General features: G+C 40.7%; 1 protein-coding gene across 2 annotated transcripts in view; it reads right to left on the bottom strand.

Moving 5' to 3' along the window:
- Positions 1-21,799, bottom strand: part of AMPH (amphiphysin) — a 178,103-nt gene that overhangs the window by 75,859 nt on the left and 80,445 nt on the right. For both annotated transcript variants that reach the window (XM_065398613.1, XM_065398614.1), the window contains exon 3: positions 5,406-5,460. In XM_065398613.1, the coding sequence (XP_065254685.1) occupies positions 5,406-5,460 (55 nt within the window). The remainder of the gene's footprint in view (positions 1-5,405; positions 5,461-21,799) is intronic.

Below are 21,799 nucleotides of genomic sequence, written 5' to 3'. Positions count from 1 at the left end.
CCTCGTGACTATGATTCTTGCCTCCTGACTATTGTTTTTATGCTATATTTATTACTATATTCTTCATGTGTGTATGTATATATGTACAATGATCTACAGCCAGGCTTTCAGCGTTTGGCTTCCCATTTGTATGTGTGCACACAACTGTTTTAGCATGAACTCACAATGTCCAGGGATTATTGATTTGTATTCACATTCAATGTTTGTCATATACTGATAACTCTCATGTGTTATTCAATACTGAAATTAAGAGGATTAGTGACATTCCTAGGCTGTGTGCTGTCTCTCTCTCTCAACTGCTGTCACTGAGAAAGATAAATTACTTTAAAAAAGCCATTTAAGTTCTGAGGAATGGTAAAATAATTTACCAATGTACCAATGATGAGCGGTTCGCAATTCATATTTAATATCAATTGTTTGAATTAGTATTGCTTGTTCTTGGTAATTGGATCACTTACTATTTAATCACTAGAAATGATGAAATAATTGAGTTACTTGGTAAAATCTGTGTGAAATAATCCAGCTACTGAGGGCTGTATCTTTCCCCTGAGAGCCTTGCATGGATGAAATCTACTCCCTCTTTCCATGCAGAAGAGCCACCTTCCCTGGATCTTGCAAGGGCTCTTAGCAAGATTAGGGATCCACACATGCAGAAGGACAAGCCTGAAGGCAGCAGGCCAGGCATGGGAGGGAACAAGTCTGCCCCTACCTACTCTAGGAGTAAATTGCTTTAAACATTATAAAGCATGAAGAAGCGGAGACCTTCCAAGATGTGATGCTCCCACTGATGGGTGTTTCCAGGGGCAGCAGGGTATTGGAGTCCATAATGGCACAGCATCCATGAAAACAGGCTGCTAGGGAGCCCAAAGCCAGCAGAGAGCCATGGATAGGGTTCAGAGGAACAAGGTTGCTATGTGGTGGGCCCTGAACTCCAGTTGCTCCCTTGTGATCTACACATTCTGGGGCTGACCTCCTTGTTCCAAATGGAGAGCCCTGTTCAGTCTATGAGAAATTTCTGTACATGTGGCTTGAGCTAAGTAATCTGGCCTGCCTCCTAGTATTTTATTACTCGAGTGGGAAGGGGTCTTTTCCAAGTGAGGTTCTCAGAGGAATTAACAGAGTTCTTTAGTAAATCTTATCCAAAAGACAAATTCTAAGAAATGAAATGGCTAACTTTAAGTAATTTATGTCGATGTGTGATAGGAGCTAATCTGTCAGCCACAGAATGTGAGAGCTTTCCTACAGCTCTTCTGAAGACCAGCTGTCATTTCCATGTCATATCAAATGATCAAAGAAAGACAGGGCTTGACCCCGTCACTTTGCATCCACAAATAACTGCAGGTAAACGTCTACATGCCTTTGTGTACCTTGCAAATAACTTAGAGGTGCAAAAAGGGAGGTTGATTTAGGATTTATTTAAAATTCAGGAGCATTAAACGCAACCTTGATTAGAGCCAACTACAACTCTCTGTGGCTTTTGAAGAGCTCAGAGATAAAAATCTCAGAGAGCCCTGAAGGCACCTGATACTAGAGAGGTTTGAGGGAAGGAAGGACCCCAGCCATCAGATGAAAACTATAGTAATCAGGGAAATTTTATCCACTCCCTTAATCCTTTACTCTATGACAGTACTAATACAGGTTGAATAGATGCAGCGAAATGTAGCCACAATGATACAGAAATGCAGGCGAGGTGTAGCATTCTCATATTAGCATCTCATAAAATCAAATATTCTACACACAATTACCTTATTCCTTCCAATGGTTACTAGAAAAGAGCAAGAGCCATAGAGGGACAAGAAGGGCCTGAATAGGCTAAAGCCAAGAGGTTTAGGAAGCACCACAGAGCTCAGGGAGGAGCATGAATGCTGTAGAAACTCTTTTCTTTTAGGAATGTGCATTATTAAAATTCAGAAATGATCTTTTTCTTTACATTAAAATGAATGAACAAAAAATGGTCAAAGAAGGGTCATTTGACTACACATTGTTTGAAGCATGCAATGATCTGCTACGGCTTTTCCACATTTAACTTCTAGAATCCTGTGATTCTAATGTCATGGAGTAAAATTAAGTTCATATCATGGCAGCTTTTTTCCAAATAAGAGAGAAAATCCTTTTAATTAGAGATTAAATGTTTCAGTTTGTCCACTTCCTCAGACTCAGATGCTGTTCTGCTGTACTTATATCTTTGAAAATAGCTACCAGTGTAATCTGTTCTGATAAGGGTATCAGCCGTCTCATCAAAAATGTATCCATAATTAAAGAGCAGCAATTGATGCAGGCTCTGTAATTCTGCTCAGAATGTCAAACTTCTGTTTCTGCCTAGCACATCAACTAACAGTATTTCCTGACTATAGAAACACAACATCTAAATATGACTAATTATTAATGATTATTTATTGCTATTACTGTAGTACCTAGGAACCTCAGTCATGGACCAAAATCCCATTGTGCTAGGCACTGTGAAAACACAGAACAAAAAGACAGTCCCTTCTCCAAATATACCAAGTCACTGTATACATTCTCTCTGTTAATATGGTTAGAAAGTGCTGACTCTCATCTCCTATGTATAAGTCCCCAATTGTTTGTTGTTGTTATTATTTATTTGTTGAACTCCAACAATGTGCTCAGCACAGTAAAATACACAAAATGAAGACAGTCCCTGCCTTGAAGAACTAACAATTCAAGAACAGTTGTTGTACTATTCAGTAAATGCAATTGTGATAAAGTAGCAGAATTTCCATATGCCTCAAATGTCAGTGTTACAAGATAATATTATCATTTTACAGTGGAGGCACTGACCAGTTCAAGAACTATACACTGATCTGTTATTTGCTTTGCAGTGAACACTCTCAACTCATACTTGTGTGGGCTGGAATGTTGCAGTTTCAACTAATGCAAATTTTGACATTAGGTTGAAGAATGTTCAGCAGTTTCCTCATCACTGATGTGACTGGACAATCGTCTGCTGCTTTTTCTAGGAGCTCATCTAAACCTTTCGGCACAACTACAAGCATAGGGCAGCATAGACCTCTACAGCCCTTGGAGGAGTACCAGGGCACAGGTGTCTCTCTGAAGTACAATTCCTATGGCACTCCCCGTTCTCTGCGGATGGGGGAGCGTACTGCATCGGGGGGGGGGGGGCGGAGGAAGGGAGGGGATTACTCCTGACTGACTACACCTTGTGCTCAGTTGCTCACTTTTGGGTGAGCAGTCCCTGTTCCCCACCCACACCCAGAACAAGCTCCACATATAGCTCAGTGGTTTGAGCATTGGCCTGCTAAACCCAGGGCTGAGAGTTCAATCCTTGAGGGAGCCATTTAGGGATCTGGGGCAAAAATCTGTCTGGGGATGGGTCCTGCTTTGAGCAGGGTGGTGGACTAGATGACCTCCTGAGATCCCTTCCAACCCTGATATTCTATGATTCTATGAAGTGCTGTATGGCCACACAAGGGGAGAAGGGATTATTGCCCTGTGTGGCCATGCAGAACCCAGGCACAATTTAGCACAGTGTAAATATGGGGTGTTGTTACCTTTATGAAATAATATGTTTATTGTTTGCATAATCTTAGTATAGTACATTTACAGCAATTCCTCATTACATATTCAATATCACTGTCCCTTGTGTTTTTAACAAAAGCTGCTATATGTCTGCCTTGGCAAAAAAGATCATTTTGTGCTAAATATGATTCCCAACAAGGATGCCATTTGACACTAGTTGCGATTATGTTACTTTTCTTGAGATGATCACTGGGAAGGTACTGAGCCACCAAACTTATTTCATTCATCATATTAGTAATAAACTGAGTTCAAGAGATTTTCAAATGTAGACGACAAGCAACGTTACGAGAAACGTTCAAAGAGACCAGCATTACCGATAAAGCGAATCAAGAACTTTCACATAAAGTAAAAGTAAATTCGGTGCAAAGGGTAGTCTTGTTAAATAATGAAGTAAATAAAGGATGTTAAGGGGCAAAACATTAAAAAATAATTAGAGATGAAGAGGAGGATTGTTGTCACCAGCACAGAAATCCAAGCACTGTGAAAATAATCAGCCTACATTGAGGAAAGATGATCTGGCTAACAAGCAGCCACATCATAATTTCTTTCACTAAATATATGGCTGGTAATGCTAGGGGTCTGAGTAATGATGATACAATACTAGCACCAGGCATTGCCAAAAAAAAAAGGAATTCATATTCCTTCCAACTAAAATAGCTTGTTCTGATCTAGATACCAAGGAATGTCACATGCCTGTTATATGAATTTTTTGTACAGTGCCTTGCACAATTATACAAACAATAAATGGTAAACAACAACTTGAGCCATTCTTTTTACTCCCGTATTGTGATTCTCATCAACAAGAATTTCCTAGAATATCCATGTCCTCTGAAACTTTGTTATGACTTGCAGTAACTGCAACAAGAACTCCTTTGGGCACTGTAGCTAGCTGGTCCATGTTAGAGCATCTTGGGGATGGGGCCGGATAAAGAATCAGGAAAATATTATCATCTCTCTAATGGCCTCCTTCTTTTGCTATCCCCAGAGAATCAGGCCCCAAATACCTTCAAAGGTTTTATAGAAGAGGCAATTACAAAAGAGAAACCTCTCTGCAGGGAGTAACTGTGTTCAGTGGGTTGGATTTACATGTCCACTAGGATTTAAACAACTCTGCTTTATCCCCGATGTTTGGCTGATGTGCAGTGAACTTCTGTGGAGAGCATAGAAAACAACTCAGGTCTGGGTTTGATCCCAAAAGAAGAAATTATTTTTTCTTTGGTAGATGAAAGGTAATATATTATGGACCCGACAGTCAGAAAGGTGTGATAAACCTCAATGCAAAGACTTAGAGCCTGAGTCAGACTGATCAGGAGTGAGAGGAAGTGATCCACTGCCTGAGCAGAAAGGTCTTCAGGCATTATGGCTGAAAAGGTCAAGTGCAGTGTTCACAAGTGGTAGCATGTTCACCAGTGGCCTCTATTGGGACATAATATTTTCTGGATACTATCATTTGTGAAGGTGAATAACAGAATGCAAGCTCTGGTTTTTGCTTGTTCTGCGTGCTCAAATGGGAGTTTGTGCACATGAAATACAACACTTGTCTGCATAAGGAATAGCACGGAAAAATGCGTGTGCAAGGCTGCACGCATGTAATGAGGGGTCACACATTTTGAAATTCAGAGCTTAGACCACAGCGCCTATGCAAGATACCAAATCAGAAATGAGGCACCATGATGAGAAAAATGATCTCTCTCACTTGACCTTGTCTGTTGGGCAAGCCACACAACTACACTCTGATTCCCCATTATGTATTTAAAATTATTTCAAAACTGCCGATTTGTTTGGGCATCTTTTTACAAAAACTATTAAAAAAATAAATACAAATATTAAGCCTGTTAAAAAGTTACCTTTGATGGCAGCTAAATATCCTCGTAGCTCTCTCTGGAGCCTGGAACCTTCCGCCTGAAAAAAAGAAAGACATGAAAATAGAGGTTGTATATCTAGAATGTAGCTGAGCAAAATCCACGTACCTCCAGAATGGGCATTTTCCACCAGTGTCTCATGTGCTTTAAAATACATCCATATAACAGTCATTTAAAATAACTGAAAGTGCCTCCACAGCTTAATTAGCAATAAAAAACAATTTCAGAAAATATCCATCAGATCATGCCACATTATGACTCATTCTAAACATTACATACACCTTCTTTGTGCGAGTGTGTACATGTACAAACACAGATACACACACGCAGATGTTGGCTCGTATAAATCTTATGCACCACTTAAACTATCATTTGAAGTTTTAGTTGGAGCACAGTCCTTGTGCTGGCCCTCCACACAGAGAAGAATTCCAATTAGCAAGAGAGTCATGTATTTCAAAGCCAAGGCCTGATCGACATGTATGATATCCTATCTTTTCCCTAACAATGATGAACATGTAATTAATTAAAATCCAGAATCCCCACCTGCTATAGAAGTTAATGGAACTACGCCAATTTATACAGTTGCAGATCTGGCCCCAACTGTAAATCTAATAATAGTTTGGCAAAGGGATTTCAAAAATAATTTAGAAGGTTTTTTTGGCTATTGTAAAAAATAAAGTCATTTTACCCTTTAAATTATTTCTAAAGGTCTTCTCAATCCTTATTGCACTATTAGCAATTTTTCAGAAAACTGCTGCCCTAATGGCATTAAATAACCACTGAAATGTTACTGGAAACTTAATATCATTCCAAAAGGATAAAGCAATCTTAAGAAAAATACTTTGGCAATAAAATCCTACAGTCTGCTCTGAAATCTTAACGGTTTCCTTTGCAAGTACATCAAAGGGATATGTCTTTATCTATTATCAATATCCTTTGAGAATCCCAAAGATCATATGTAAGAATACTGATTGGTGTACTTTAGCTTGGATTGCAACACAGTTCATGCTTCACACTTTAGAGGAGTATTTACAAAAAAGAAAATCTGTCCTATTTTAGTGCCCTTAAGCATACTTTAGATCCAAAAAGCTGTTCTTTAGGATACTTTTCATATTCTGCAGAATTAGGAAAATCTTAGATGTATATTACTGCCTAATATCCTTTAAACAGTTCTTTTGAAGCTATTGTTTAAGAATATTAGCTTGTTGTCATATTTTCTCATGCATGTCCGAGCTCTGCCTAACTGAAGCATCAGTTGTGTGTTCTGAGCTTTAATCATGTTTTTAATATGAAAGTTAGGCGCCTCTCTTGCTATCTGAACGTTCTCGGGGGGGGGGGGTGGATCTCAGCTGGTGTACACTGAAGTCAGTGGAGCTATGACACGTCACACCCGTTGAGGATCTGCCCTTAGGTGCCTAAAGTGCTCAGGTAAGGGGCGCATAAATGGCTGGCATAAGTATCTCTTGTGATTTTGTCAGATTAGATAAATACACAGTTTAAATGGTTTAATACAAATTATCCTCACCGAAAAAGGTAATACACCTAGGAGTATTACATTGATTTATGTCCTTTTGAAATGAATGTACTGTTGGAGTGCGAGCTATGTAGATTAAAGTTGTTTGTTTTCTGCAGAACTGGGCAATATGGGTGGCTGCAAAAGCACAATTTTCCATGCTGCCTGTAGACTGAAACTGGTGGGGAAGTTGTCATCACAGTATCCAGGAGGAGTAGAAGCTCTGGGCCACACTACTTACCCAAGCCAGGGAGAGGAGGGGAGTTTGTTCTCTGCTTTTAGCAGAGAAAGAGGAGCTGTGCACTCTCTCTGATTTCACCCCACCACCAAGTCTCAACCAGTTCTGGAAGGACGACCTGTCTGGTGAGAGGATAATTCAGTTCCCATTCATGGTTTCTTTGCTGAGACAGTTAGCATGGGTTCTAGTCCAATTGTAATGGTGGGATTTTGGATGTAGACACACGTCTACTATGAACTAGATTAAATCCACCATATCGTATCGCAAACAGACAGTTAGATTGTAAAGACTTTCGGTCGTTCATTAACTTGATGGATTTGACTCAGTGACAAACAACTGGAAGGTTCTATAGCCTGTTACCAATCCTCTGAGCTATCCAGGTCCCATTTTAAGTACATCTATGTACTGTTCAGAGGTAAACTACAGAATTGTATATGATGTGCTACCACAGTTGTAGAATAACAAGCACGCAACAAAAGGTGCGGTAGTGACACAAGTTATTCAGGAAATAGTTTCCAATTCCAATTCCACATACTATTTTAGGGTAACATCACAAAAACTATGTAATATTTTATGGCCAATCAGTAAATGTCATGAGTTGCCAGTGACCACTAGACATACAGACATATGAAAAAAGGTCATATTTGATCATATCGACTGTTAGCATTATCCTTCTGTATGAACAGTCAGAACTTAAAATGTGCAGCTCTCTCAATCTGCACTATTTTAGGGCTCAAGTCACTGACGTATCTAAGCAACACAGAACTCCACCAGCAAATATTCTATGAGACACAGCCAGTTCCAACTTTCATTAACATCAATAGCAAAAGGCCCACAGACTTCAATGACAGGAGAATTAGGCCTTACTAGACAAAAAGGCAAATTTGCTTCAGAAATCCTCTGCCCTGTCAATTTTACAATGTAGCTATCGGTGAAGATATTTGATCAGCTAACAAACTGTTTTTTCACATAGTGAAATCAATGCACTCCTCTCTTGTCCCCACTATCCTGAAAGGATCCTGCACCCTCTGTCCTGTGGGCAATAAGAACAAAGAGAAATGCTTTGGCATATTGTTTTTCAATTTTGACCACATCTCATATTTTTCCCCTCTGTACTTTGAATGCTCCCATAGTCTTGTCTTACAATTTTAAAGGGTTTTCTTTTCTATTCTTCCAGGTTACGCTTATGGTGCTAGAAGCCATGGAACACTGCAACACCTCACATCAGACATGAAACCGACATTTAAACCATGCATTTAAGGATGAAGTCTAGTGAAAGAAAAATACAACTATAGTGAAAGAAAACCCCCCCACTAAATCTTACTACTGTAATGAATGTGCTATGACGGATATATGCAGAGGATTCTCCTTCCTTTCTGGGCCATCACACTAAAGCATTTGCTAGCTCTGAAATCATTGTTGCATGAATTTGCATTAAGACAATCAGTCTATCAACTTTGTTAATTGAGATGTAGCTTCCTGAAGGAAAATAACTGGCATGTACCACTCTGCTGCTGTACTCATCTGTAAAGAGTGCACCTAAAAGAGATTTTAAAATCAAATCATGTCCTATTTATTCGCAAACACTGATGCCTATTTTATCATCATTGTATACAATAAAAACATGACAGCAAACAGAATAATAGTTTTATAATACATAAAAACAGGAAAAAAAAACCCTCAAAAAGGATAGCAGAATCCTCACAATCCAGCTGTTTGATGTCAATGAGAATGTTACCATTAGGGTCCACATTGTCAAAATCGATACCATTAGGCCACACATTGTCGAAGTTAATATATATGTTCATAATAATCTCATAGGCAAATCTCATTAGATTGCACATACTAGTGATATGGGATGCTCCACATCCAAAATAATACCATTTGACCTATCCCTTACTAAAAAAAACACAAAACTCTACTGTGCTGTCCAAAACAGTAACTTACAATGGTGTTTTGGACAATTATTGTATAAAAATCGTTGGTCTTATGGTCTCACATCATCCTCTTCTTCTCTTTTATTCACCAACCCTGGTGTCCTATTTTATAAGCAGCAATATCCTGTGGTCAACAACGGCATGAGCACCTCAGGGCAGGGGTCAAGCACAGACAAAATGTTGAGGGAGGCCAGGAAAATCCTTGACTGTTAAGGATCCCCTAACCTTCCATAGCCATGGGGCTCCATGGTCCCTTAAACTAGTAATGCGCCCTTTTAATGAAAAATATAAATATGGTACAGTAGGTAGGCATATTTTGAATCACAGATTAAAACACTAAGGGCCAAATTCAGTCACATGAGGGACAAAATTGGTGTAAGACTGGAAACTTTTCTAGATGTGGAGGAAGAAAATTAGAAGTGGAGCTGCAACTGGAAGGCTCTGCCATCAGACACATTAGAAATGCCTTTCCCCCCTCCCCCCCTTTAGAATGTGAATGTCACCCCTTAGCGAATTTAGGAAAATTCCTTAGTATCAGCTTATGAAACTGTTACAAAGCATCATTGGTTCACACTTTCTCTGAACAAGAAAGATTGGGACATGATTTTCTTAATCATTTCATTTACAAGACGCAGCTACGATGCAATTTATGTAGCGAGGCTGAAATATCACGTACTTGATATCTGAAAGAAATAAATCACCTGAACTTAATGAGAGTCAAGAGCATTGTCTACCACCTGATTGCCACAGGTGCAGATTACTTGTTAAACTGTGAGGCAGAATTACAAAAGGGTTAATCATTTATGTAACCCTAAGCCTAAAAGAATGTTGTCATTTTATAACTAAATATGTCTGGTACAACAGTTCAAATTAAAGCATTTCCTTTATCAATCGGCTGACATGCTTTATTGAAATATGCAGTTATTAGTCTTAGCAAAAAAAACTAGGCTGTCATCAAGAGCTCTAATTTGCATACATTTTAGATGGGGACTGACATTCTTTAGAGACATCAAAGTACGAATTTAAAGAACTGTTAACAGCAGGAAAAGCTTGAAAAATATGAAGGACCAAATCCTACCCATTGGTATGCCCGGTAACTCAATGGGAGGTATATGTGCACATCAAATTGCAAAAATTTACACCAACCCTGTTTTTAACATCATTTTCTATCTCTATCTATCTAGGCTTGTGTATGGTTCCCATCACTGTGGTATCTGACTGCCTCCCCAAATTAGAAAGTGCACTCAACGATATATTCTTCTGTTTTTCTCTTTTTCCACCAGCCAGCAGAGACTGGGATTCTTTTATTTTTCTTTGGTGATGTTACTGTGAGAAGTCTAGGTTGAAAGAGGTAGGTTTTGAATGATAGAATCAGAGAGTTTAAGGCCAAAAGGGACCACCAGATGATCCAGTATGATGTCCTGCGTATCACAGACCTCCAACACCACCCAGCATCTGCACACTGAACCCATCAACTGAAATTAGAGCATTGGGAGATGAAGCTATTGTGTGCCATAAGCACACCAATGCCCAAGCCCCACAATGGCAGGCAAATGATTAAGCGAGAGATATCCAACTGATCCTGGCAAGCAACCTGCGCCCCAGGCTGGAGACAAAGGAGAAAACCTGGCAAAGTCACTGCCAATCTGACATAGGGGAAAATTCCTTCCTGATCCCACATATGGCAATCAGTTAGACCCTGAGCATGTGATCAAGAACTAGCCAGAGTGCCAACTCACCCTGTCCAGTGTCCCATCTCCAGTTTGGCCATTTCTGATGCTTCAGAGGAAGACAAAAAAAACAACAGCCCAAAACAGAACCCACAACAACAACAACCCACAACAGAATATTCTAGGGGGGGGGCGGGGGAGTATAAGATTTTAGAAATATAAGATATAAACTGGAAGGGACCTTCCAGGGCTGTTGAGCTCAGCCCTCCCTCCCCACAGGCAACCCCATCATACAATCATAAATTTGTCAAGCTCTCTCTTAAAACTAATTAAGTTGTTTGCCCCCACAACTCCTACTAGGAGGCTGTTCTAGAACCTCACTCCTCTGATGACTGGAAACCTTCCTTTATTTGTGGTCAGTTTGTATCCATTTGCTCTTGTGCCAACATCATCTTTTAGCTTAAATAGCTCTTCTTCCTCCTTGGTATTTACCCCCCCCCCCCCGATGTATACACAGAGATCAATCATAGCCCCGCTCAGCCTTGATTTTACTAGGCTAAATAAAATGAACTCTTTTAGTCTCCTCTCATAAAATAGGCTCTCCATTCCCCTGATAATCCTAGTAGATCTTCTTTGTATACCTGTTCCACTTTGAATTTCTTGAACATGGGTGAACAGAATTGTATACAGTATACCAAATGAGATCTTACCAGTACCTCGTTCAATGGCATTAATACTTCTCTATCTGAACTGGAAATACCTCACACAATCCATCCCAGGATCACATTTGCCTTTTTGGTAATCACATCATATTAGTGAGTCATAGCGATCCTGTGATTATCCAACATACCCAGGTCTCTTTCCTCTGTTGCTTTTATATGAATGGGAAAAGTGTGGTGCTTTACAGTGTAACAGTCTGTGATTAGTGTAATGAAAGAAGTGGCAAACTCAGGCATCTAGAGGACGGGATGAGCTGATACAGAGAGAGCTTTTGTTCAAACACAAATATCTGGGATAATTAACCAAAGTTAAATAAATAAATAAATAAATAAATAAAAAGCACCTCCTCTTGACAATGTAGAAAAGGCACAAATGCACTAGTACATCTTAGATTATGAAACAGGTTTTCCTTGATTTGTCCTGATAGAAGTTAACCACAGAAGTCAATTTTTTCACATCTTATGTTTACTGCTTACCATATACTGTTCAGGATATTCTACTCATAGTATTTTTTGGTCTCTAACGTCTATATCTTTTTCCTGTTTTCTAATGGAGATAACTAGAGGTCTGAGCCTGCATTATTTATATACCTCAATCTTACACTGGAGTCAAAGAAAATGTTGGGTATATGAGGAGGATCAGACTCTGAAGTGTGTACCTGAATATAATCTATATCTACATGCAGTGCTATATAGATCTATACTTTCTATAACTGTACTTTGCCTTTGTCTGTATCTATACTTATATCCTACCTATATCTGTACCTATATGCATTTATGATCTATATCTAAATGCTGTGTGTCAGTGGGCTTCTTAACAAATGTACTTTTTATGCTCATTTGCTTTAATATTTTTTTTAAAAATTAAGGAGTAATTGGCCCATGTTGGGAGGCAGTGTTAAAACATTCCATATCCACCAGGATAGATCTGCTGGACTGCATCCCCTCCATTTGTCAAAGCCCAGATGTTGATTAAGTCTTGTGTCTCAGTGGGCAGATACTTGAAGTGTTCCTGAAGTAACATACAACAGTATGTTTGATAAACACTGAATGATAATTTGACTTATAAAAAAAAATCACAGCAAGGTTTTGTCTTAGAGAAAGCAACTAACAAACAGTCATTTAAAAAGGCTGAGATATAACAGGTAAACACATCCAAGAAGTGTCAAGATGCAATCTAAACTAACCCTAATTTGAGTAAGCTTTCCATTTTAGATTTTGTAGGAGTGAACATCTAAAAAGCCCCACCCAAACCCAACCAACTACAGTCTCATGTGAATTGTGGAATTCATTAGAGAGTAGACAGGTATCTCCTGAAAACATAAACCTATGAAAGTACAGATTCTCCACTTTCCTGAGATCACGCCTAGTTGGAAACTAGTGAGACTGATATGGGATTTAATTGTACACTAGGTCACCTAGTAGTCCTGGTGAAATGCGCAAACAGGGTGTATGTTTTTGAGCTTTCATAGCTCATCAGTGTGCCCATCATGATCATGCATACATTATAGGACAAAATTATTCCCAGTGGCGAGCAGAAATGCATTCCTCCTCCTTCCCTGATGACTTGCAGTGTTTATTCCCATCCTCATTGGACTTAGCGGTCAGCATGCATCTCAGCTGTGCCACAGGCTTGCTCCAGGGAAGGTGTCTGTTAGCTGAACAGGCTCTGGGTGTAATGTTCACATGAATGCAGGGGACTTTCACTGATCACCAGTTTTGAGATTAGGGAAAAATATTCCCCACTGGAGATTAGATATTCTTTGTAGAGTCTAACTTTCTGCAGAGTATCCACTGGGAATCACTTTTGGCATCAACTCTGTTTTAGGAAAGAAGGCTCCCTGAAGGGAGATCTGTATTAACAGACAGAGATATGGGAACCCACATGTAAATTACATATTTTTCTCACAAAATACTAAGTGTCAGGAGTTCTCTGCAGTTTTATGCTGAGATTTTTAAAACTGTAAGGGAATAATACCAGTTAATGGGAATTAGACTTCTAAATCACTCAGGCAGCTTTGAAAAATCTTGTTTATTGACTGGTCCCTTTTTCCATCCCAAGCCCAAGCACAGGAGTGAGTGTGAAATGGGCTCTACACTCATCATGATGCAGTACATATTTAAGATCTATATGTGAGGCACCCAGGCATTCCCACAAGAAAAAGGCTGCTGGAGAATTTCAGTTCAGATTAATTCCACGTGACTAGAGTACATGTTGGTGCCCTCCTTCGCCTTCATACCTTTTAGTCTCTGACTGGTATTGAGAAAAGGGCCACAAGGACCCTTAGTTAGCTACCAAGTGATAGTTTGTTACTGTTCATTCTCTTAATAAAAATTGTGGGCTAAGAACCAGATTCACAGCTGGTGTAAATCAGTGTAGCTACATTGCTTTTTCATCAGATGAGGATCGGGCCCTAATACTTTCACCAAATGATTTGTTTGAGTGCATTTTCCTACCACAGGGTGGCAGCAACAACAAATGGTAGCATAAAGCACGTGAATGGAAACTTGGAGCTAGATCCTCTGCTGATGTAAATCATCGTAGCTCCAGTGTAGTCAATGGAACAACACTGAGTTACACTAACTGAGGATCTAACATTCCCCCACACACACACCCCAGCCCCCAAGCCCAAAGAATAGACCAACTAGGGAGCTTTCAGGGATCCCATAATATATATACCAGGCAAGAACAGCAACTGCCCCAACCTGTCCCTCATGTGTATAATGTGAATTTTGTAAATCAACTAAAGAAGCAAGCTTTGCTCACTGAAGAAAAGCCTCTTTATTTTCTCATAATTTCATAAACCAGCAACCGGAACACTGGACATTCTACTTAATTTTCATCCTGGCAACATTTTATTTTCTAACAGTGAGTGGTGGATAGGCTATTTTTTATTTATAGCCTAATGAAATACCTGTAACTTCTGTGATGGAAAACAAAAAGCAAATGGTCTCACATACTGATGGAGCAACTGAGCAATTAAAGCTAAAGATGCACAGGAGACATTAAACAGAATATTGATCTGTTATGAATTATAATGCTGGCATTATTCTGATTAGAATACACTTAGCGACAAGGGAATCGCTGTTTAACTTTGCATAATACTAGTCAGCAAGTAATACATTCTTTCCATGAGACTGGGATCAGAAAATAAAAATAAAGTGCAAGATGCTCTTGCTTGAACAATAGAGCAGAGAGAAAATTTTGTTTATTAGTACAAACTCCCACTAGAATCAGTGATATTTTTGCCTGAGAGAGGAACATGCAAGATTTGACACTTCTTATTTTTACTTTAGGCTTGATTAAAAGGCAAGGCATGTTCACAGTTAGCTTGTGCAGAAAGGAAGAAATAAAGCTTCAGGAATTGCTCTCTTTTAGTATACAGAAAATGTCTGTGTTCTATATGAACCTATTCACGGTACACGAGTTCTGTTTAATAGTGACAACTTCCTTGTGGGATGGGCAGTTTTCTTGTTTGCAAATCAAAAGAAAGATAAGATATGAATATGTTTTATGTATTGTTTACAATCCAAATCTCGTTGTTCTGTGCTAAGAGATCCTGGTTCAGTTCTGGTATCTGGCTTCTTCTGATTCATAGGACTTGGAAACTATGTAAAGGCAGCCTGCTCTGTGCCTGCAAAAAATGAACTGATTCATGTTAGCCTGTAGTGATTCATCTGGCCAATTCAACAGCTGGTTTGATAAGCCCAAAAGAGGCTTCTATTCTGTAGTCCTCAGCCAAGAGGTGGATGGCGGTGGGTAAACCTGAAGGAATTCTCAGGGATCCTAAATCAGATGAAATTCCTCCATGGGGGGGGGGGGGGAAAGCTCAGTTCAAAGTGCCTCCAGACAGACCATACACTTGACTTTTTTGTTCAGCGACAGCTTTGTTTCATCAAGGTGCATAGGAGGTGACTAAAATTAAGCATGTGGTGATACTCACGTGGTTAAGTATCTTGCTGACTCTGAACCTGAAGAAGAACTCTGTGTAGCTCAAAAGCTTGTCTCTCTCACCAACAGAAGCTGCTCCAATAAAAAGATATTACCTCACCCACCTTGTCTCTCTAATGTCCTGGGACTGACAGAGCTACAACAACACTGCATACAAGAAATGGCATTGGCTAAAGATTGGATGACCCATATGTAGATTTTCATGAATGTATGTATCGATGGCAATGAGGCTGCCTAGCAGATTTCAATACAGGGGAGACAACTTCCTTTCCTGAGTTTGTCAGTGCTCCAAAGGACTGACTTTGATGCTTAATGAAAGGAAGATTATTTCTTCCATCTATTTTGGGAATGAACGCTGTGACAGTTGTGAGAACTGCTTCTCTGAGTTAAAACTAGTATACTGGAAGTCTTCTCTGAGGAGACCCAACTTCAAAAACTCATCTGATTGGAAATAGTAGCTATTGGAATACCTATTGTAACGGGTAGAAAGTATAGTGACACCTCCAGCAGGGGTCTGGGTAGTGCTGTATGGAGCAGAATGAGGTCCCACGGCAGTTTTCTGTGAGCTTGTGAAAAAGGGTTGTTGCCCCAAGGAAACATTTAACGTTGGGATTCCTTTTCTTGAGCATACTGATAACAGAGACTTGGCCTTTTTGCTTGAATATTCTTATACTCCCACATTAAAGTCCTCCTGGTGGAACTCAAGGCTATGTTTCATTTGTTTGCCACGGTAGCTAGATAATGGACTTTGTGCCAACCAACAGAGTAAGTTATAATTTTTTTTTACTTCCTTTTTGGGTCTAGGAGAGTGAAATCACTTCATCCAAGTATTCATTTTGAACCTGTCTGGTCCAGGATCAAGAACAGTTTTTTGCAACCATAGACCTCTTCCATGAGACAGAGATTTCAAAAAGTCCAGTGCTAGGTTCTTCAGTCAGAAAGGCAAACAGTACATCGCTGTTCTCTCTTTCCTACTTTTATACTGTCCTGGGGAGCTGGGAAAAAGGTGGGTAGGCACAAAGCAAAGACATTGCCTAGTCTTGTGAGAGGTCATTCACTACGCAGGTCCTGATGGGGCACTTTACAGCTGTTTCCAGTTGCAGAAAGATGAATCACCAGTTGATTAAACTGACTTACAATGAATGAGGATACTTCTGGCTGCAGGTTCCACTCTGCTTAATCCAATCCTTAGTCATGTAAGAATTGGTGTTCATGTCCTCCTTTATTGGCAGTGCATACAAAGATAGGAAACTTTGCTCTGCCCAGGATAGAAGTTGATTTTCTCTCTAGGATAGGGCTGATCATGTTCTTCCTCGCTTATTTACAAAAATGTCATGACCAGAATAAGTCTGTTATCCATGGAAGGAGCAGTGCTCTGAGACCTCAGTGCATAGGCTGTGGAGCAACGGGGAGACACCACAGCCTGACCACTTTGATTGGGAGTGGGGGAGCTGGTCCAAAATTGTCAGGTCATAATGCCACTCACTCAAAGTTTGAGGGGATGAGTGGATGGACTCATGTGCCTGGGGTCCAGGCTGCTGGTGGGGGGAAGTGGGGTTCCTGAGAGAGGTGGAGGGTCAGGCAGGGAATCTGTGCCACCCCTTCTACTTTAAATAGTACTCTGTAGCTCCTACCTCAGGAATCACTATGTTCTAGCTGGTGGATGCTGTGCTCTGTCTCTGGTACCCATTTCCTGGATTGAAATGGGTTCTAAATGCACCGTCCTCCATTATCCCCAGTTGGCCTCTGACCTAAAGATCGCTCTGCCTGGTTTGCTAATCAGTGAATCCCTTAAAAATATCTGATTCTCCGCATTCACCAGTGGAGGGAGGGAAGAATTTACAATGGGACTGTGATCTCTGCCAATGGATGTGATAGGGTGAGATGTGGAAGGAATAACAAATAATACTGGACAGGTCTCCTATGCACTCTGGTTCACTGAAGCATGCCTGTGTCTGAGATCAGAATTCCCAATAGGCTCCGATAGTAATTGGATTTTTGTTTCTGTTTATGGCTTTTGTGGCCATTTTCAGTTAATATTAGTCTGAAATAAGACTTTGTACCAGATAGTATTTTTCCTCAGCCCAGCCCTTTGACTGACTTCCCTGGTACCATGTGTCTGTGTTTATTATGAATCCAACATATTCCAGAAACCATATGACTCTGTGGTTTGTTTCAACTCTCTCTGTACAGAGTTCTGATAAAAAATGATCCAGAAAGAGATAAAAGTGATTTTTCTTCTTCCTTAAGCCATTATTAACACTAACACAATCCTGGAAGAAACGTTGGCATTGCCAGCATGTGCAGGAGCTTAGGGTGTCATAACTGATCATAATTTTTTTTTCCAGCGGGTGAGGTGGTCTGTTGCCACCTGAGAGTTTTCAGGCTCACAAAGGGGACTGAGGTGATGTCTTCCTGGAACTGGAATTCACAGGTATTCCTGGAATACCTGTGAAGGGCCAGTGTATTGAGAAGGCCATTCTTTCAGTTAACCATCTTCCCTAGTTAGAAACACTTGGTCTTCGACCATCAGAGGAGATAGCCACATTTATTTTCAGTAGTTACACTAGCTTGAATTTGGACTCATGTGCACTGAGGAACATTCTGGCCTTATAAAATGTGGGCTAAGGGTTAGATGGAAAACCTGTCGTATGAAAGAAGACTCGAGGAGCTCGGTTTGTTTACCCTAACCAAAAGGAGGCTGAGGGGGGATATGATTGCTCTCTTTAAATATATCAGAGGGATAAATACCAGGGAGGGAGAGGAATTATTTCAGCTCAGTACTAATGTGGACACGAGAACAAATGGATATAAACTGGCCGTGGGGAAGTTTAGGCTTGAAATTAGACGACGGTTTCTAACCGTCAGAGGGGTGAAATTCTGGAACAGCCTTCTGAGGGAAACAGTGGGGGCGAAAGACCTCTCTGGCTTTAAGATTAAGCTCGATAAGTTTATGGAGGGGATGGTTTGATGGGATAACGTGATTTTAGTCAATAGGTCAATAATGTGCCATCGCTGGTAATTAGTAACAATGGTCAATGAGGGTCTGGCTGGAGAATCTTGCCCGCATGCTCGGGGTTCTGCTGATCGCCATATTTGGGGTCGGGAAGGAATTTTCCTCCAGGGCAGATTGGCAGAGGCCCTGGAGGTTTTTCGCCTTCCTCCGCAGCATGGGGCAGGGGTCGCTTGCTGGAGGATTCTCTGCGACTTGAAGTCTTTAAATCATGATTTGGGGACTTCAACAGCTGAGTCAAGGGAGAGAATTATTCCAGGAGTGGGTGGGTCAGCTTTTGTGGCCTGCATCATGCGGGAGGTCAGACTAGATGATCATAATGGTCCCTTCTGACCTTAAAGTCCATGAGTCTATGAGTCTATGAGATGTAAATAAATGGTGGGCCAAGAAGAGATCCCTTGCTGTTCTTTCACATCTGGGTTGCTGCCCCTCTTCTTACTCCTTGGCTAGCTGCTTGGAGGAGATGGAAGCATGGAAACAAAGCGGGCATTAGAGAATGGTGCTGTGTCCAGTGCTGTGCATCCGTGGTTTATGGGGAAAATGGATGGGTAGGGCCATCAGAGGCGTGGCTGCTAATGTAGGCTATAAGAACCCAGGCACAATCTTCCATCTGGCTTCACTCCTCTAACACAGATAGAGGCGGGGGAGGAGGGACAGTTGCTTGCCCCTGGAGCCAGTTCTTTCCTGTTAGGGAAGGGGGGCGAGATGACCCTGCCTGGATAAGTAGGGGTATGGACTGCATTCTGCCCACAGAACTCATCAAGATCCCCCAATGAGACAGTTGATAAGGGAGGGAGAAAGTGAAACAGACCTTTCTTTTATCCTCTGGCATTTCTCAATTTAGCTCACTCGCTGAAGCCTGTAGGGGCACCAGTGGCTGCAAATACCTTAGAAGGGGAAGCAAAGCTGAAGGGACAATTTCCCCAGAACTCAAATGCAGCCCTAGGGCACAGCTGGGAATCAGATGGATGCATTATTGAGCCAAGTTGCTAGTCAGAGATTTTAAGTGAAGTTTGGAATTTCCCTTAAAATGTTCTCTGACAAGGAGGTTTGGTTGAGTTGCTTTGAAAGCTGAAAAATGCTACATTCATCAGAACGGGTATAAATTCAGATGCACAATGATAATATTTTATATCGGAACTTTGTCAACTATTTCACTGTTGATCAAAGCAAGGACAAACCAAGAGGAGGCATATTATGAAGACCTATGCAAATAGACAGGCTTTTGTTTTTCCATAATCAAGCACTAGGAACCCAGCAGAGCCTATGGGTACATCTGAACCCCACTGAGGGGGAATGAAGCCCAAGGAGCCCAATCAAGCTCAGAGAGCATGCATGATCAGATTTTAAACATCTGCACTATCTACTCAAAATGGTGTCAATTTGGAACATCATGTGGGCAGGGCTTATTTTGTAGGTGGAGTTTAGAAGAGGAACGCTAGTCCTTTCCACCTCAGTTCAACCTCTTGTACTACGTCATGGTTATGTCCTGATTTAGTGCTATCTAGAGTCTGCTGTGCCCATGACTGCTCATTATTTACTGTCTGTCCACCAAAGACTGAGAAGATAAATAAAATTAGCATCATCAGCCTTGTTTGCCCATAGCAAGACTTCCAGCAGGAAAATACCACTACAGCAAATTCTTCAAAAACAAATTATTTTGAGACAAAATTTTGCTGAAATACGAGATTCCCCTGCCCTCCCCCGCCCTGTTATCTTCCTTCTTATTTCTCCTTCTATTACTAGAGTTATTTGGCTAAAAATTACATCTTACAGGAACTTTGTTTCTTAACAGGGCCTCATTCCTCCCACCTTTGCTCCAACTAAAGAGAAAATGTATACCTCTTTTTTTGACATCACAATTAGTTGCCATGCAAATGGCAGTGACATTACCAAGAAATGATTATGCTCCCCACTCGACAATAAGCAGCTGCAGAAGAGGAAGTAGAAAAATGTCCCATGTTAATGTAAATGTCCCTGTTAAAAATACAAGATCCTTGCATGGCCCAACAGCTCCCAACACTGCTCTCTGCTTTGGGCCCAGTGGCTCATGATACCTCCATCTCCCTCTAGGTCTCAGGAAGGTGAGTGAAGAACCACCCTCCCAGAACAGTGACTGCTACTGCCTCCCTTCCCTTGAATGGAGGGATGGAGAAGTGAAGGTCCACCTGGCCAAGCAATTCCTGAAGCCTCCATTGCTCCTGGGCCTCAGGGAGAGGGGAGTGCAAATACTTTACTTCAGTGGCTCTCTGCACCCCTCCATTAATTGCAAGGACACTGAGCAGGAGCCCAGCTGCGGCTGGCCAGTCTGGAGCAAGTGAGGTCGGGGAGGAATGAGCAGTGTCTGTATGGGATACACACCAATGAGTGGCATGGGGAGGCACTGATTCAGGGTGGGAATCACAAACACGGACAGTCTCATGCTCCCAAAGCCAATTCTCACATGCCATACTAAAACGTGGAGGACCAACCCTGACGCTCCCCCAGTCCTAGTTACATCTCCGATGAGTGAGTTTCTGTGCTGTAAGAGAGCGTATGAACAACCAGAGGTGATGGAGATACAAGTCAGTCCCTAACGGCTTCTCGTTTAATGTGGCCATTTCACCACGTTAGCTCTTTTCTAATGGGGCTGTTTTTATAGAAAACATCTTGATACAGATGAACTTTTTAAAAAATAAATTTGTTATTTTCACTTACATGTGAAACATTTTAGATGAATAAAACAGATCTTTTGTATCCCCGAGTACATTCAACAACAGATAGAGAAATATAACTTCTTAGGCCTGAACTATTTGAATGTCTTTACATGTGAGCTAAACCGCACGCAAAGGAAAGAACAGAAAGACTATGATTAAACCTCTGGAGACCTGGATTCATATTTATCTTATATAATAAATGAAATAATCTTGGTAGAATTCATCTAATTCTTAGTGGGTATTAATTCACACTAGAAAGCTGCCATGGAATTCAGTATAATTAGTCACCTCTGATCAGTACAGCAAGGAGTAATGGACGTTAGAATTTAGAGTACATTGTAAGCAGAGCAGATAATAAGGTCTTTGGGACAGAGAGTAGGTACATCATATGTGTACCTACAGCACCTAGCACAATGAAGCCCCAATCTTGATTGGCTGCCTGGGCACTGTTGTGAAATTAATATTTACAATAATAATAATTATTATTAATAATAATACATCAATAAGGCAGTGCAGGAAGAATACACATTACAGTCTATACACACTATAACGTTCATGTTCAACTTCAGACTGTGGCAACTACTAAGTCTAATACAGCCAAGAAAACAAGCAAAGAAATCACACAAATATGCCTCCCCTTT

Source organism: Emys orbicularis, chromosome 2, assembly GCF_028017835.1.
Source record: "Emys orbicularis isolate rEmyOrb1 chromosome 2, rEmyOrb1.hap1, whole genome shotgun sequence".
Taxonomy (NCBI): Eukaryota; Metazoa; Chordata; order Testudines; family Emydidae; genus Emys; species Emys orbicularis.
Note: the sequence above shows the minus strand (reverse complement) of the source record. Positions and strands in the feature narration are given on the sequence as shown.